Source organism: Furipterus horrens, unplaced genomic scaffold, assembly GCF_987537825.1.
Source record: "Furipterus horrens unplaced genomic scaffold, mFurHor1.1.pri manual_scaffold_11, whole genome shotgun sequence".
Lineage (NCBI taxonomy): Eukaryota > Metazoa > Chordata > Mammalia > Chiroptera > Furipteridae > Furipterus > Furipterus horrens.
Genome location: NW_028327181.1, coordinates 50,639,857 through 50,655,731, shown reverse-complemented (window position 1 = coordinate 50,655,731; position 15,875 = coordinate 50,639,857). Strand labels below are relative to the sequence as shown.

Below are 15,875 nucleotides of genomic sequence, written 5' to 3'. Positions count from 1 at the left end.
AGGTGGGAGATGTCCTGCCTGGTTTTGAAGTGCGTCTGCCCTTGACTTCCAGTACATCGACGCCCAGCTGCCCCCCGAGTCCCCGCATCTCTACGGCCTCCACCCCAACGCGGAGATTGGCTTCCTGACGCAGACCTCCGAAAAGCTCTTCCGCGCGGTGCTGGAGCTGCAGCCCTGGGACCGCCACGCGGGGGACGGAGCGGGGGCCACCAGAGAAGAAAAGGTGCGTGCAGGCACCGCCGGCCTGAGGCCCCTCTGCAGAGGCAGCCCCTCCCCCATGGGCCGCGTCGGCGGGGCACAGCGCGACCCCACTGTGCGCGCCCCGGCGGGCTTGACCTTCCATCCGAGGGCCCTCCCCCACCCTGGTCATGCCACCGCCCTGGCCGTCTGGTGACCGCATGGGAGCGCCCTGCCATCTGGCTCGGCAGTTTGCTCTGCTAGTCCATCCAACGGCCAGTTTAATTCAGTCTCTGCCGAAGCGAAGGCAGCGGACGGTGGTGGTTCTGGGAGCCTGGAACTAACCGCGCTGTTGCTTAGAAACTCAGGGCGGGTGGGCACGCTTCCTAAAAACCACCCCCGTCCGCCAGCTAGACGCTCATCGGGTCCACTCGTCCCCTTTCAGACAGAAACACGTCTCTCTGTGTGAATGACATTTAATCACAGTCCTAACACAGGTAAGTGCTTCTAAACACAGGACTTCCTGAGGTTTCAGAAGGATGGGGGAGAGTTATGGGGTAGAAGGCAGACTAGGGGGAGGGATGGGTTTGGGGACAGCAGAGACAACGCGTGAGGGCCCCGCTCCTGGTGTGCGCGCAGCAGAGGGCAGAAAGGAATGGGCGCTGAAATGAAATTTCACCATGAAGTTTTTCCTATGACCCGCTAATTCGTCCTCTGAGAGATGCACCTCCTTCCCCTCCCTCCATTCCACAACAATGCACAGATTCCCTTTGGTAGAGATTCCCTGAGTTTACAAGGAAACACACCTGGGAGATTAAGAATTAAGAAACCTGGGGAGTCATCGAACTTTTGGGCTCCAGGGATTTGCACCCTAGCAAGTCTGGTGCAGGTAAGCAAGCTGCCCTGAATCACACTCCTCAGGCTACTCTGCCATGGGATGCCTGAGATATAATTTGAGAGTAAAAGAAAGATAAGAAAGTTTACATTACCTGGAATCTAAACCTAGTAGAATGGAAACCATTCCTAGCTCTAAAAATGAAGAAGGCTGGGAGTATATAAGTAATAGGCTTAGAATTCTCCAGGCAACATTCAAAGAAGCTTCTAGTTCTTACAATTTTCTTATCACCTTCTTCCAACTCATTCAAAGAATAATGTGTGTGTGTGTGTGTGTGTGTGTGTGTGTGTGTGTGTGTGTGTGAAATGGATAAACAATGATCACTTGCCAAACTAGAAAAACCTTTTAGCACCACAGATCCCAGAAAGTGGGCAGATGTTGCTAATATACAGAGTTCCTACATATGGGAAAAGAAGGAAAGAGAAGGAGAAAGGAGAGGGAAGGACACAAAATAAAGTCATAATAATTGGTCATAATACAAACAGCCAATAAAAATATTCTCAATGTCAAGGGAAATATCATTTTTCACCTAGTGGTGAAGATTTTTAAATACGATACTATCCAGTGATAAGGGCACAGGAAAACAAGTACTCTCATCTCTGCTGGGAGAGCTTTAAATTATAGAACAATTGACTGTAGCTATTAAAATTTAACATGCTCATATTTTTTACTCATAATTCTATATGTGGGAATTCAACCAGTAAGAACATTCAAAAGTGCACAGATTTTATGATGTTTTTATATTTATTTATTGCAGGATTTCTTACAATAGTAAAAATAATAAACAGACCAAATATCCAATAGGGGAGTAACACCATAAACTATGGTCTGCCAAAACAATGAAATAATATATACTCTTTTAAAAAACAAGGCAAATCCATATATACTAACAAGGGAATGCATCTAAGATTTAGTATAAGGTGAAAAAAACAAGCTGGAAAAGCTATGGGTAGTATGATTCCATTAGTGGTGGAAGGAAAGAAGGAAGGAAGGAAGGAAGGAAGGAAGGAAGGAAGGAAGGAAGGAAGGAAGTGGGGGAGGGAGGGGCAAAGGAGACAGGAAAGAAGACATAACAGACATGATAAATATGGAGGGGGGATGGGTGGATGGACAGACAGATGGGTGGGTGAGTGGTTGGGTGAATGGATGAATGGATGGAGTTGTGGGCATTGAAAAATGCCTACAGGAATTATAAACCCCAAAATTAGCAGTTAGTGGTTTTTTCCTCCTTTGAGGGAATAGGCAAAATTGTGGGAGGATCTTGCTTCTAATATCATATGAATCTGTAGTGTTTAGGTATTTATAGAAAGCATTTATTTATTAATTTCCCCCAAAGAAAAAATGGAAGAGGTGTTTGCATGTGTAAATAAAGTAGAGCACACCCCTGGCGACCCACTGCTCCCATCCAAAGGGGCCTTTGGGCTTCTCTGGGCAGGGGAGGGGTTTGTCTGAACCTGCGGGGCTGCTCCCTGCCCTCGCAGCGCTGGGCCGCCACGGCCTGGGCTATCGCCCCATTCCTTGTGCTCTGGAGCGATGCCTTCAGACTATCTCTTCAGTCCTGTTGTGAATCATGTCCAAATGGCAGCTCACAGTTACACGACTGTTTCTTCAAATTCCGCTCCAGAGACAGAAATATGATACAATTTTCGCTATTTGTCTCCTGCCCCTCTGGCAGCTTTCAGGTGCCATTAAAATGCCGTTCCAGATTTTACTGTGACAGCACCGGAGACCTATTGGTGACAGGGTGATGAGTTGTACTTTCTTTTTTCTGGCATCAGCTCTTTTCCTGGAGGATGTATTGTATGTTAACAATACAAGGCAAAGTGAATATTAATAATCCTTTACATTTATGTAGTTTTTTATTGCTTTCAGACACTGCCACATTCATCAACTCATTTGATTTGATCTTTGTATCAGCCCTGGGAGTCAGAGGAGGGGGGCCAGGTAGAGAAAAACGCTCTTAGAAATTTTTATAGGTGCAGAAAATTGAGAGTTAAATGAGGTGCTAAAATCCATGTGGGTGATGCATAACAGCTGTATTAACTCAGTCGGGGTTCTTTGGTGGCAAGCAGCAGGGACCGATGTAGCTGCAATAAGCAAGAACTAGCTCACCATATCACAGGTATCCTGAGAAAGGACAGAAAGCACAGTGGCTCTGGGCCCAAGGAGGAGACAGGTGGACGGTCCTCGCAGGGCACTTCCGTCCTGGCAGCGGCTCCAGCCACTTTCTGTCCCTGAATCCATATCTTCACATTCAAATCGTCCTGCTCCTGGAAAAGATCAGCAGGTTGGCCTACTTGGGTCATGGGAGGGCCGGCCCCCAAGACCGTACCCCAAAACAATGGGAAGAGGTAATTTCACAAAGGAAGTAGGGGAGAAGAAGAAGGGGAGAGAGATGGCATGCAGACAAAAACACCAGGCAGCCACCACTTGCCTCTCAGGACCCAGGGCCTCCCTCCTCCATCCTTCTCTGCTGACCACGTGTTCGATGACGTCCGCACTTGTTTCCTTTCTCTTTCTCTGATGACAGACCTTCGGGGATCCCTCATTTGCCTCAAACTGGCAGACTCAGCCCTGGCCAGTGTGGCTCAGTTGGTTGGAACATCATCTTGTATCGAAAGGCCATGAGTTTGATACCCGGTCAGGGCATGGACAGGAGGCAACCAATCGGTGTTTCTCTCACATTGATGTTTCTCTCTCTCATCCATATTTCTACCCTGCCCACCATCCTCTCTCTCTAAAAGCTATGAAAAAATAGCCTCAGGTGAGGAATAAACAAACAAATAAATAATAATTTAAAATGGCAGGCTCGGCCTCCAATGCTTGCCCCCAAATAACTCAGTATGTCGGTGCCTCACTTCCAATTTTCCAGGAGAGACACCCTAGCTGTTCTGGCTCCCTGGTCTAATCAGCTGGTAGTTTGTGTGGCAAAAGGGACATGGGGTGGGGAGGAGGTTGGCATGATAGCTGGGGGCGCTTCTTCCAGGACACAAGGACAGAAACCACAATGCAGCCTTCTGGAAACTCAGAATGAAAATATATATATATATATTTGTGGCCCAAAATGACTGCCCTGGGCCAGTTCTGTGCTGTGCCTTTCTAGTTTGATTCTCACAGCGAAGTGTTTCAGTCTGGGTTTCTCCAACTCCCCATTTCTGGAAAGGTTTCTGGGTTCATCTTTTTAAGCTGGTTGCACAAGTCACAGCCTAAGGAGAGGCCCTCCTGTGGTCGGTCCTCCACCCCTGACACAGCGACCCAAGCCAGCAGGCAAGGGGATAAGCCTCTTTAGTGCCAGATCACAGGGAAATCGAGCCCCTTCTGAACCCCGTGTTTCCTACTGCGGGCAGGTCAAGGCCCTTCTGGAAGAAATACTGGAGCGGCTAACAGATGAGTTTAACATCCCGGAGCTGACGGCCAAGGTGAAGGAGCACACCCCGTACGTGGCCGTCATCTTCCAGGAGTGCGAGCGGATGAACGTGCTCACCGGGGAGATCCAGCGCTCGCTCAGGGAGCTGCACCTCGGCCTACAGGTGGGAGAGGTCCTGGGTGGGAAGGCCACTGCTGGCTGGCCCCCTTGGGGACAAAGTGGCACCAGGAACCTGGGAGCTGGGGAGCCATTCTCCCACAGCTAACTAAACACACAAGAAGTTGTTGCTCCCAGACACTGGGGCTGTTCACGTTGCAGGGAGAGTAAGTCACAAGGTCTGGGACCTGCCACTGTGCTGAAGTGGGAATGAGCTGTGACTGGTTGGTCACCTTATGTGAGCTGCCTAAGGGGAGCGGGGGGAGGACCATACCCTGAATGACAACAGAGAGAAATCATGACTCCCCTCCCCCCGCCCCCACCCCAGTGTCTTCTACTGACTTAGGCAAAATCACTTCCAGGTAAGGCGCAAATGTGTGCTGGGTAAAGCCACAGGTTCCAGACTGGGACCAACTCCCAACTCTTCCATTTCCTCAATGTGTGGCTTTAAAGTGACTTAAATTTCACCATCTCTCAGCTACTTCATCTATAAAACAGGGACAATGGTCCTACTTCATAGGGCTTTTGGAGGAGTTTGATAAATTCACTTACACAGAGTGTTTAGAACAATGTGGTAAGTACCCAAAAGTATTAGCTAATAGTCTTGTCACCTGTAAAAGGGAAAGGAAAGAACTTTCATCTTCTATAATGTCGAGGCTGTTGAAAGATCCAAGTTTGGACAAGCTGAGGTTTCTCGTGAGCAATGAGTCCACCATAATATTTCTGCAACGGATGAAGTCAACAGGCTACTTTATTCACCATAAGAGCAGTAGTGCAGCGTCTACTAGATATGCATTGTTATAACCGTTCACCTGCATGATAGGTCAATGGGAGGGCCTGCTGCCTTTCAGGAGCTGAGGAAGGTGACTGTGGCCAGTTTACGTCAGCACATTTATTAAAAGAATTGTGACCCCACACACAGTCAAGTGAGAACCCAGTTTCGTAGCCAACAGTGAAGGCTCAGCCCAGCCCAGGATGCTGGGGCCGCCGGGGGCTACTGCCTTCCTGCCTGGCTCTTGGACTCACACACCGTGGTCATGTGTGCACAGGAAAAACAACTGTGAGTTTCTTCACATGTGGTCACAGAATAAATGGCAGCACCTAGGTTAGTGGGTTTTTTATAAATCTGTTCATTCCCCTCTCCCCGCAGTATGGATGAGGGAAATAAGGTGAGAAGGGAGACGGGAGGGGCTGCTGAAGGCTGACGATGTTTGATGATGTTCTCAAACTAGGCACCAGCGTGTGATGCAATGAAATACGGAACTTTGCAGAACAACCTCTAATGTAAATAAGGACTTTGCTGTCACATTATTCAGCTCCATTGCCGTGGTACCCAGTGTATATTAGTAATTATCTTGGGTAGATTTGTTGCAATCTTAGCTTATTGAATCCACACAATTGGGTGCAGCCTGTTTACCCATTTGACTTCCAATTCATCCGCCCATTTTTCTTCCAAGAGCCTTCGCTGCTGTCTGGTGTCACGGATTGCATAGCGTGCCTGGGAGGAGATACAGGGGTCCCGTCTATGCAAGCAGGGCTGATGCATGCGCTCTTTGGGCGAGTCTCGCTCGGCACCCCATGCTGGGGGGAGCCCTCGGCCCCAGAGTGACAGTCTTGAGGAAGCAAGCACACACTGAGTGTACTATAAGACAGAATTAATTCAAGGCCACAGGGAGAGATGTGGGAAGGGAAAGGGGGAAACAAGCATGTGGCATCAGGGAAGGCCCTGGAGGAGAAGTGGCATCGAGGGGGCTTTAGGGGTAGGCTAGGGTTATGGCAGGTGGTGACAGGAAGGGTCTCCCAGAGATCCCCAGCAGAGGAACCTAAGCCTGCTCTAAGATTTAACCTACTTTGGCCAGAGCAACGGTTCCGCTCAGCGAGTGATAGTGACATGGTGAGCTTCAGAAGGTGGCCAGTGTTGACAGAACAATGACCCAGAAGCAGAAAGGGCAACTGGAGATTGCCTTTTTCTTTTTGTCCTTCTGTAAGCTGGGGGACAGACAGAGCAATCTCCGCTTAAAAATGCTGTCATGAAAAACAAGTCCCATCAGAGTAGGTCCCCAAATCCATCTGGTCATCACACTCCCTGGTGGTTTTATCACAATACACATTCCCACCTCCACCGTCCAGTCCTGCCAGCCTCCAGAGCCAGGTTCTGGAAACCTGCATTTCTATCCGGCAGCCAGGCAATTCTTGGGACGAGTCCAGTTTGTGAAGCACCGTGTTAAGGCAAGTAGGTAGAAGAAAAAGAATGAACAAACGTCTTCGCAGAGAAGTAGCGTGCTTCAGAGTAAGGGAAGTGTTTACGTCTGTGGAAGAGAGAGAGGTGAGCTTGCAAGAAGTGAGAGCTGGAGAGGGAACAGCAGATGGGACTGACCTGGACAGGCGGGTTCACAGGACGTCCTGGCATGTGCAGGAGGCGTGAGGGCCCCGCTGGACAGTCCGATCAATGAAGACACGAGAAACTGCTCAGCTCCAGGCTTCCCACCAGGACTCTGGCAGCTTGCCTGGCAGGAGGCAGGGAGGAAATTCTGACTGAGGTTCTCCTCCTTTCCCTGTCCTTTCTTTCTCTTCAACAGTCACTTTAATGTTCTAGGAGGATTTTAGGTGGAGCACAGGGGGGGACATGGGACAGCTTATGCTACCTGGCACATTAAACCTGGACACCCAGCCCTGGCTGCTGTGGCTCAGTGGGTTGAGTGCCAGCCTGCGAACCAAAGGGTCACCGGTTCAGTCCCCGGTCAGGGCACCTGCCTGGGTTGCAGGCCAGGTCTCCAATTGGGAGCATACCAGAGGCAACCATTGATGTTTCTCTCCCTTTCTCCCTCCCTTCCCCTCTCTCTAAAATAAACACATAAAACCTTAAATTAAATAAAATAAATAAATAAACCTGGGCACCCAAATGCTCGGCCCAGACTGTGCACGAAAGGTAGAAAAAGTCTAACTTTTTACATTAGTACATCAATACCCTTAGCATTTAGGATAAAGAATTTCATACTTGTAATCATTCACAATTGGCTGCATGAGAAACCACGATGCTACTCCCCCCAAAGTGTTAGGTGAACTGAGAGGCCCAGTACATGAAGCCCCTGATGGCTGAGAGCTCCAAGCATCCAGCACACACAGATGGTAGAGGAGGCGTGGGGGGAGGGGGGAGCAGGGGCAGGAGAGGGCGGCTGGCCACACCAGGTGCCTGCAGAGAGGCATTCCCTTGGGAACTCAGCGTACTCAGAAATCTGGCTCTTGACCTTACACAATGAAGAATCCAGTCCTGCAAGTATCTCAGAGTTGACTGGTCAAAGGTACTGACTCCCACTAACCAAATGCACTAGAGCCTGATGTACAAAACTCCCAAAGGCCAATAGCAACTATGCATAAATTTCAAATGGCCGTATACAGATGACAGCCTGCCCAGAAAATTCTCTGCCTGTGTAAGAAAATTACACGAGACTCCCAATTCCTAGACCTTCTCTGTACAATAAAGTAGCTGCTAGTGGCAGGTTCGCACTTGAAATGCGGCTAGTCCAAATTGAGAAGTGCCATCATGCAAATTAAACATAAGATTTTAAAGATTTTAAATGTTAAATATCTTATTAATAATTTTATATTGATTCCATATTGAAATATTTGCAATTTTAGATATATGAATGTAAATAATACATATTACGAAAATAAAGTTCATCTGTAAATGAGGCCAGCAGCTCACCTCTGCAGCTTGCATGGCACTGCGCTTGGGAAGGGCAGTGAGAGGTGGAGCCGTGGGCAGCCTGGCATGCAGGGGGCGAGGACGGCTTTCTAGTCTACCATTCAGGTGTTTGATGGCATCAGACATTTCCCCTGTGCTTCAGTGGCTGATAACCCCGCGTGATGGACAAAATTTGTTTCTAAATACATGAAAGATGTTCGAACTTGAAGTCCATCTTGCCGACTTGGAGAATTCCTCCCGCTCTTTATTCAGACCCCCTGTGCGTCGACTGAACAGTGCAGGTCTGAGAGGGGCGCCTTGCTTTGGCCCTTGAATGACCGACAGTTGCCAGCCCCCAGGCAGCTGCCCCAGGCCAGAGGCCTTCGATCTTCCCACGGCCCTCTGTCAGGACACCCAAGTGGGTGTCCTGCCACCCCCAGTCTGGAAGCCAGACTGGAAGGGGTGGGACCCGTATCCTTCCCACCTCCCTCCCCATCCCCACACCTCCCATGTTTCAGACACATGAAAGCTGCTTGCAAAGACCATCTGCAGAGGGAAGAAGAGGCAACAGGAGCTGGCACTCAGGTCAGGGGGCAGCCGGCAGCCCCTGGAGAAGGAGGCACGTGGGTGCTGCTGAGCCCCGTGGGTTGAGGGGACTGTGTGACCGCCAGCCTGGAGCGCCAGCCACTTCAGACACACGGGTGGTGCCCTTTGCAGGTGACAGTCCTGGCCCTCCAGAGGTTGGCACCTGAGGTCTGGACTGGACCTTAGGAGTCTGAGCTCTTCACAAGCTCACTACCTATCAGAAAAATAAGGTTTTGTTTTATGTCACATCAAAGGAAGTTCAGGAGAGCCCTTATCTACAGCAGTGGCCTTCAGCCTTTTTGGCACCAGGGACCGGTTTCGTGGGAGACAATTTTTCCAGACAGAGGTGAATCAGAAAGAGACAGGAGTTGAAGCTCAGGCGGTGATGCCAGCGAGCAGCATCCACAGACGGGGAGGAGGGCAGTTGGGGACCCCTGATTTAAGATGAATAAAATGATTAAGGTCACATCCACCATAAGGCACCCCCCCCCCACCTTTAGTTGTCCCAGGTTTCCCTGCCCTGCTGACATGTAGCAGGCAAGTCACCGGCCCCTGAATGGGTCATTTTCTTAGGGGAAAGCGTCAGTGTTTTCTCTGCGAATTTTTGTTGTTGGCACTTGACCTGTGACCAAGCACATGCAGATGTTATCTGGGGTTCCATGGGATGCAGGCAGGAGGAGTTGTAGAAAGTTGGGCTTGAATCAATGAAAGCAGGTTCCCCTATGGGAGTACAGCGCGAGTCTTCAAGAAGGGACTCATTGCCCAGAGTTTGGCCACAGAAACGTACTGTCTGCCCACTCCAGCCTCCACCAGTCGGGCAGCATCTTAGCAAACTAATTTTTCCTGAACATCTTTGAGGAAATGCTGTCCTAGAGTCAATAGATATATTCCTCTTCCCCTACGAGAGGGACACGAGTCACACTTAGTGACTACAGGGCCGTGTTCTCTCTGTTCCGTCCTGGCCCCTCCTCTGAAGATGAGTCATTGCTACTTCTGCTCAAGGTCATGGGAATATGTGAGCTCAGAAACCGAACTACAAGGCAAATTTCTTCTTTTCCTAAATCCTTCCTGCTTCACTCTCCAATGGACAAAACCTAAAAGATAGTACATTCTCTAAGGCTCCATCACTTGCACGTTCAATTAGTAAATGCAAAGTCATTGTCCCAATAAATTATATTCACCTTATAAGCAGATGTGAGAAATGTTTAAGAAAGCCTAGTAACACATTTTATGTTCCTCTGCTGTTAAAATTATTTCAGATTTCTGAAGGGTGTTAAAATGTAAGTATTGCATATATTTTATTACCATATGTTTTTTTTTTAAGATTTTATTTATTTATTTTTAGGCAGAGAGGAAGGGAGGGAGAGGAACATCGATCGTTGCCTCTCGCACACCCCCAACCTGGGGACCAGCATGTGCCCTGACTGGAAATTGAACTGGCAAATTTCAGTTCACAGGACAGAGCTCAATCCACTGAGCCACACCAGCCAGGGCATATTACCATGTTTTATTTTCTAGAGCATTTTTAGGTTTATAGCAACCTAAAGTTACCGAGACGACACAGAGAGTTCCCATATGCCCTCTGCCCCACTCCACGCACAGCTGCCCACCCCCCATCAACATCGCCACCAGAGCGGCCCAGTTGTTACCACTGATGAACCTACTTTGACTCATAATGACCCAAGCAAGGCCCAGAGTTTACATTAGGGTTCCCTCTTGATGTATGTTCTGTGGATTTGGACAAGTGTGCGATGACATGTATCCACCATTAGTGTCTTACAGAATAGTGTCCCTGCCCTGAAAATCCTTCCTATTGCGTACAAGTATATTTCCACCTTAAGCATATGACTCCTTATTACATCGAAACTCGGAGTAGGTGCTCCTGTGACTTCACTGTTTTCAGAAGTGGCACTTGGCTGTCGGTGGCATGGTACCTACCACCAAGTAAGGGCCCAGGGAGACAACCGGGAAAGAAAGGACTTTGCTGTACAAGCAAATGGCAGCGGCTGGCAGAGCCAAGTCCCGCCTGAGCTCGTCTCTGTTTGGCTCACGCCGCCACAGCCCTCAGCAGAGGGGCCAAAGGACCAGGCCATTTTGTCGCCCTTTTCCCAGTACTTCTGACCCTGTTCTGCTGCTTCATGTGAGGGGATGACCCCAGGATGGGGGTCATTTACTCCCAGTCAACCCATGTGGCAGACGAGTTCCACAGACACACCCAGATTTAACAAAAACCCCACAGTTTTGTGGAGAATCAATTTTGGTGTAGTTTATAAAAAGCACTGTATAATCATGTAAATAAAATGGCCATTGACAACTTCTTAAATTTTTTATTTAAAAAAATTATTATGGTCGATATCTTTTTTTTTTATTATTGTTGTTCTATTACAGTTGTCACAATTTTTCCCCACATTGGACTTTCTTCTTTTATAATGAGTCTTCATTTGTCTATGTATTTTTTTTTTATTGTTGACACAATTACAGAAGAACCCCATTTCCCTCCTTTGCCCCCTCCACCCAGCCCTGCCCCCCAGCCTTCATCACATTGTTGTCTGTGTCCATGGGCCATGCATATATGCATACATGTTCTTTGGTTAATCATATGGTCACTGGACAGGGGCCTGGCCTGGAGCGGGTCTGTCTAGGGCCAGCTGAAGTGTGTGGGTTCTTGACTTCACGTAGGAAAGATTTCACAGCAGGAATCCAGATGAGTATGAAGGTCCATTTATTAAAGCTGAGGACAGTGAAACAAGAAAGAGCTCAGCACAGAAGAAGCAACAGGAGGACCCAGGCTGGGCTGCCTGAACTCACTGAGAAGTTGGAGAAAAGGGGGCCTTACGGACGGGTCCAGGGGATCAGCCTGGGGTAAGCTGCCAGCTGCCCACTGCCTCTGAGTTTAGGAGACACGTGCCTGTGGGGAAAGAAGTGGGGGCAGAAGAGGGAAATGGAAATGGCACCAGTTGCCCCCCAGTGGGAGAGTGCAGGGGGTCCTCTGTCTTGAGGCTTTTGTCTCTCTCTTGCAGGTGGGACTCTTAGGGGAGGTCTCAGCAGAATATTCATCAGTCCTCCAGGTGTGCCCTGTCAGGGCCATGGTCTCCACTGATTGGTCAGTGACAGGGCAGGGGGTCTTTAGTCATTGCAGCTGGTTCTGGTATCACCCACCTGGTTTTGCTGCTTTTTGGGGCCTGGAGCTGAAACACAACCAAGCCCTAGATGTTCTATCCCAGATGTTAGCTCCAGGGGGATGAGGTTACCCTGGGGGTGAGGTCCTTGATTTTCCAGCTTTGCCCCCTGCCAGGCACTCTGCCTTCCTGCCTGGTGACCGTCCGCACCTGGCTGTAACTTGCTCAGCCACTGTGTTCAGTTTCCTTATTCCACTTGGCAAGGGATCTTCCCAGCTTCCCACTATCCTGTATCAATACGAACCTAGTGGATCCACACACACCCTCAGTGCTCCCCAGGCTTCATGGCATGCCAACGCATTACATCCGCATTACATCCGTGGGTTTGCCTGGCTCTGCCCCCTGATCACTCTCACTCCCATGATTCAGATTCTCTTTACTGTATGAGCAAAGCGGTGGGACAGCTGATCTACTGGCATTGAACCATGTCCTGGTGTTGGGCATGTTCCATCATGGCTGTTAGAAAGGAGTGCTGAGAACCACTGGCTGGGGCCTCCCAGGCCTCCTGCCTCCCTAGAAGGCACTGTGCTCAGCCACGGCCTTCTCTGCATGACGCAGGCCCACAGCGCTGCACGGCAGGTGTCTGTAACAGCCATCCCCTGCCTCCTTGCCTGTCGATGGCTCTTCCCATCTTAAACACACACCTGTAAATGAGTCTTCCCTATAAGCCTTTCTCTGACCAGTACCACCGCTTGCGCGCACTTTGCTCCTCCACATCTATACAGTGCAGAGGTCCAGCATGGTTCCTGGATTAATATGCACTCTTGCCTGCATCTCTTTGAAACTGCTCTTAAGTCATCACTCAAGCCTTTCCACAAATATAAATCCTGCTTTCTCAGCTCAACTATAAACTCATCAAGCAGAGGCTTTTTTTTTTTAATCCTTACCTGAGGACATTTCTTTTTTCATAGCTTTTAGAGAAAGAGGAAAGGAGGGAAAGAGAGAGAGAGAGAAACATCAGTGTGAGAGAGAAGCATCGATTGGCTGCCTTGATGTATGTGCCCCAACTAGGGATCAAACTCACAACCTGGATCTGTGCCCTGGCCTGGAATCGAATCCACCTTTTGGACCACAGGATGACACTCCAACCAACTGTACCACACCAGCCAGGGCAGGACTCTTCTCATTGTTAAATATTTCTGGGGGAAAAATGAGCACAGCCTTCACTGTGTTGCTGTGGGTCTAAGTACAAAGGTGATGTAGGAAGGAGGAGGTCAACCGCTCAGCTGCACCTGTTCACACCTCAGTATGTGTCGTTCCATTTAATTTGTTTGTTCACCACTGCAAGTGCTGTGTAGCCTGAGAAGACTTCAGTGTGATTGTTTTTCTAAATCAGGGATTTAGAAAATTACACACATACACAGTAATCCATTCAAAGTCCTTGGCTTGCATTATTCTTGAGACTTTAAGTTTTTCAGTAATTCCTTTTCCTGAAATGACAAAATTGCGTAAATAGAGACTAGGTCAGTGGTTACTAGGGGTCACAGAAAGGGTGGGACAGGAGGAGTTGGAGTGACTATACAAGGAATCCGGGTGGTGATGTAAATGTTTTGAGCCTTGACTGCATCAAATCAGTATCCTGTTTACCATATTGTACTATAAGTTTTGCAAGATGTTGCCATGGGGGGAAACAGTCTGTATTATTTCCTACAACTGCACGTGTATCTATAATTATCTGAAAAAGTTTAATTTAAATAAAAAGCAGAGGGAACACTTCCCAGCAAAATTTCACGAGGCCAGAATTACCCTGATACAAAAGACACTATGAGAAAAGAAAATGAGAAACAAGTATTCCTTATGAACACAAGCCGAAGCCCAGAGGATCTACATTCCCCCCAATCGAGGATTTCCTTCAGAAATCAAACTGTTAGACAACTTTAAGGAATCCTCTTCCAATGGCTAGATGAGATTTGTAAAGAAAGGTTTTCATTGAAAACCATCTTTAAATTCAACTTAGTGAGCCTGTGCTTCTGAGCTGCATGCCAGCGCCTGCAGGGCCACGGCAGAGGCTGCAGGAGAGTCGTGGAGGTCAAGTTCCAGGGCGGTGCTGAGTCAGCGTGGAGCCCTCAGGCGGCCGGAGGTCCGTAGTGGACCAGTCTGCTACCGCCAGTACACAGGTGTAGACTGACATCACCGGAGCAGGGAGAGTGTTCTAGGACCAGCCTCTGTGGAACAAACCCTGCAGATCAAGTACCAGATAAGATATTGTATCCCCCGTCTCTGGGGTCACCGCCTGTCTTCCGGAGGGCCACGAGCCAGGAGTCCCTGAGGCTGGCTGTTTGCAGGGACTTGCTGCCCCCTCACTTCCTCTTCTCACTCTTTGTCTGCAGGGGGAGCTGACCATGACGGGCGACATGGAGACCTTACAGGACGACCTGTTCCTAGACGCGGTACCAGAGCCCTGGGCCAGGCGAGCCTACCCTTCCACGGCAGGCCTGGCCGCCTGGTTTTTGGACCTCCTCAGCCGAATCAAGGAGCTGGAGGCTTGGACAGGCGACTTCATAGTGCCCTCCACCGTGTGGCTGACGGGCTTCTTCAACCCCCAGTCCTTCCTGACCGCCATAATGCAGTCCATGGCCCGCAAGAACGAGTGGCCCCTAGACCAGATGGCCCTGCAGTGTGACGTGACAAAGAAGAGCAGAGAGGAGTTCAGAAGCCCTCCTCGGGAAGGAGCCTATATCCATGGCCTCTTCATGGAAGGGGCTCGCTGGGACGCACAGGTAAACCCGTCTCTGGGCTCACTGCATACACGCTCCTCCCCTAGTGTGATTACTAGCAGGGATGTCCCTGAATCTTCTGACCTAGGTCATCTTCCCTTGAGGCTCACAAGCCGCTATTATGCAACTATGGTTGATGGTGCAAAGAGCCCTGGCTTGGTAGAGTGAGCAGATGGTTAAAAGCAACAGCTCTGGAACCAGACTAGGTGCATCTGATTCCGAACACCACCCTTAATTAACTCTGGGACCTTGGGATATAATTCTATTTCTCCAAATCTTAGTTTACTCAATGGTTGTATGGGACAATGGAGTTCCTGTGAAAAATGAACTGAGTCATTATGCAAGACTAACTCAGAACAGAACCTGGCATCGAGGGAGTGCTCAGAAAGTGCTGGAGTCAGCCACCCCTGCGCTGTGTGACCTGGGAGTGTCATTTCACTTTCCTGTGCCACTTCCCTCATTCATGAGCTCTAGGAGGGCAGGAGTCCCTTCAGCAAAGGGGATCCTGCAGATGTCATTTAAAGTGGCATTCTGAAAGGATTCCTTACTGAACACTAATACAAATTTGAGTCACCATAAGATTGGGATCACCCTAAGATTTGAGATGTTTATAATGGATAGAGAACTGGCAAATAAGCACAGATGGCTGGGGTAAATGGCATGAACGAAAATGTACAAATTTACATTTATCATACATATGACCTGCAAGGAGTTCTTAGTGAAATATCCCACTTGGCAAGTGACACTAAACTATTCCTAGCAGTCAGTATCAAACTAATGGGGAACAACTGTTAGAAGCCCCTAGAAGGCCATGTGAATATACATATTAAGCTGTACTGGGTTGAACAGTGTCCTTTCGCAGTTCATGTCCACCCAGAACCTCAGAAGGTGGCCTTATTTGGAAACAGGGTCCTACTAGAATAGGACCTAAATCCTCCTTATAAGAAGGCCATGCTGGAGGCAGAAGAGAATGCCCCATGAAGATGGAGGCAGAGGTCCGAATGATGCATCTGCCACCCAGCAAACGCCAAGGATTGCCAGCAGCCGCCAGAAGCTAGGAAGAGGCACAGGGCAGCTTCTGCCTCAGAGCCTCCAGAAGGAACCAACCCTGACT

At 49.1% G+C, this 15,875-nt stretch overlaps 1 protein-coding gene across 2 annotated transcripts in view; it reads left to right on the top strand.

Annotated features, from left to right (window-relative positions):
• DNAH9 (dynein axonemal heavy chain 9) overlaps nucleotides 1–15,875 on the top strand; it is a 303,753-nt gene that overhangs the window by 284,401 nt on the left and 3,477 nt on the right. For both annotated transcript variants that reach the window (XM_090290843.1, XM_090290844.1), the window contains 3 exons: nucleotides 53–223; nucleotides 4,420–4,602; nucleotides 14,375–14,764. In XM_090290843.1, coding sequence (XP_090146969.1) covers nucleotides 53–223; nucleotides 4,420–4,602; nucleotides 14,375–14,764 — 744 coding nt within the window. The remainder of the gene's footprint in view (nucleotides 1–52; nucleotides 224–4,419; nucleotides 4,603–14,374; nucleotides 14,765–15,875) is intronic.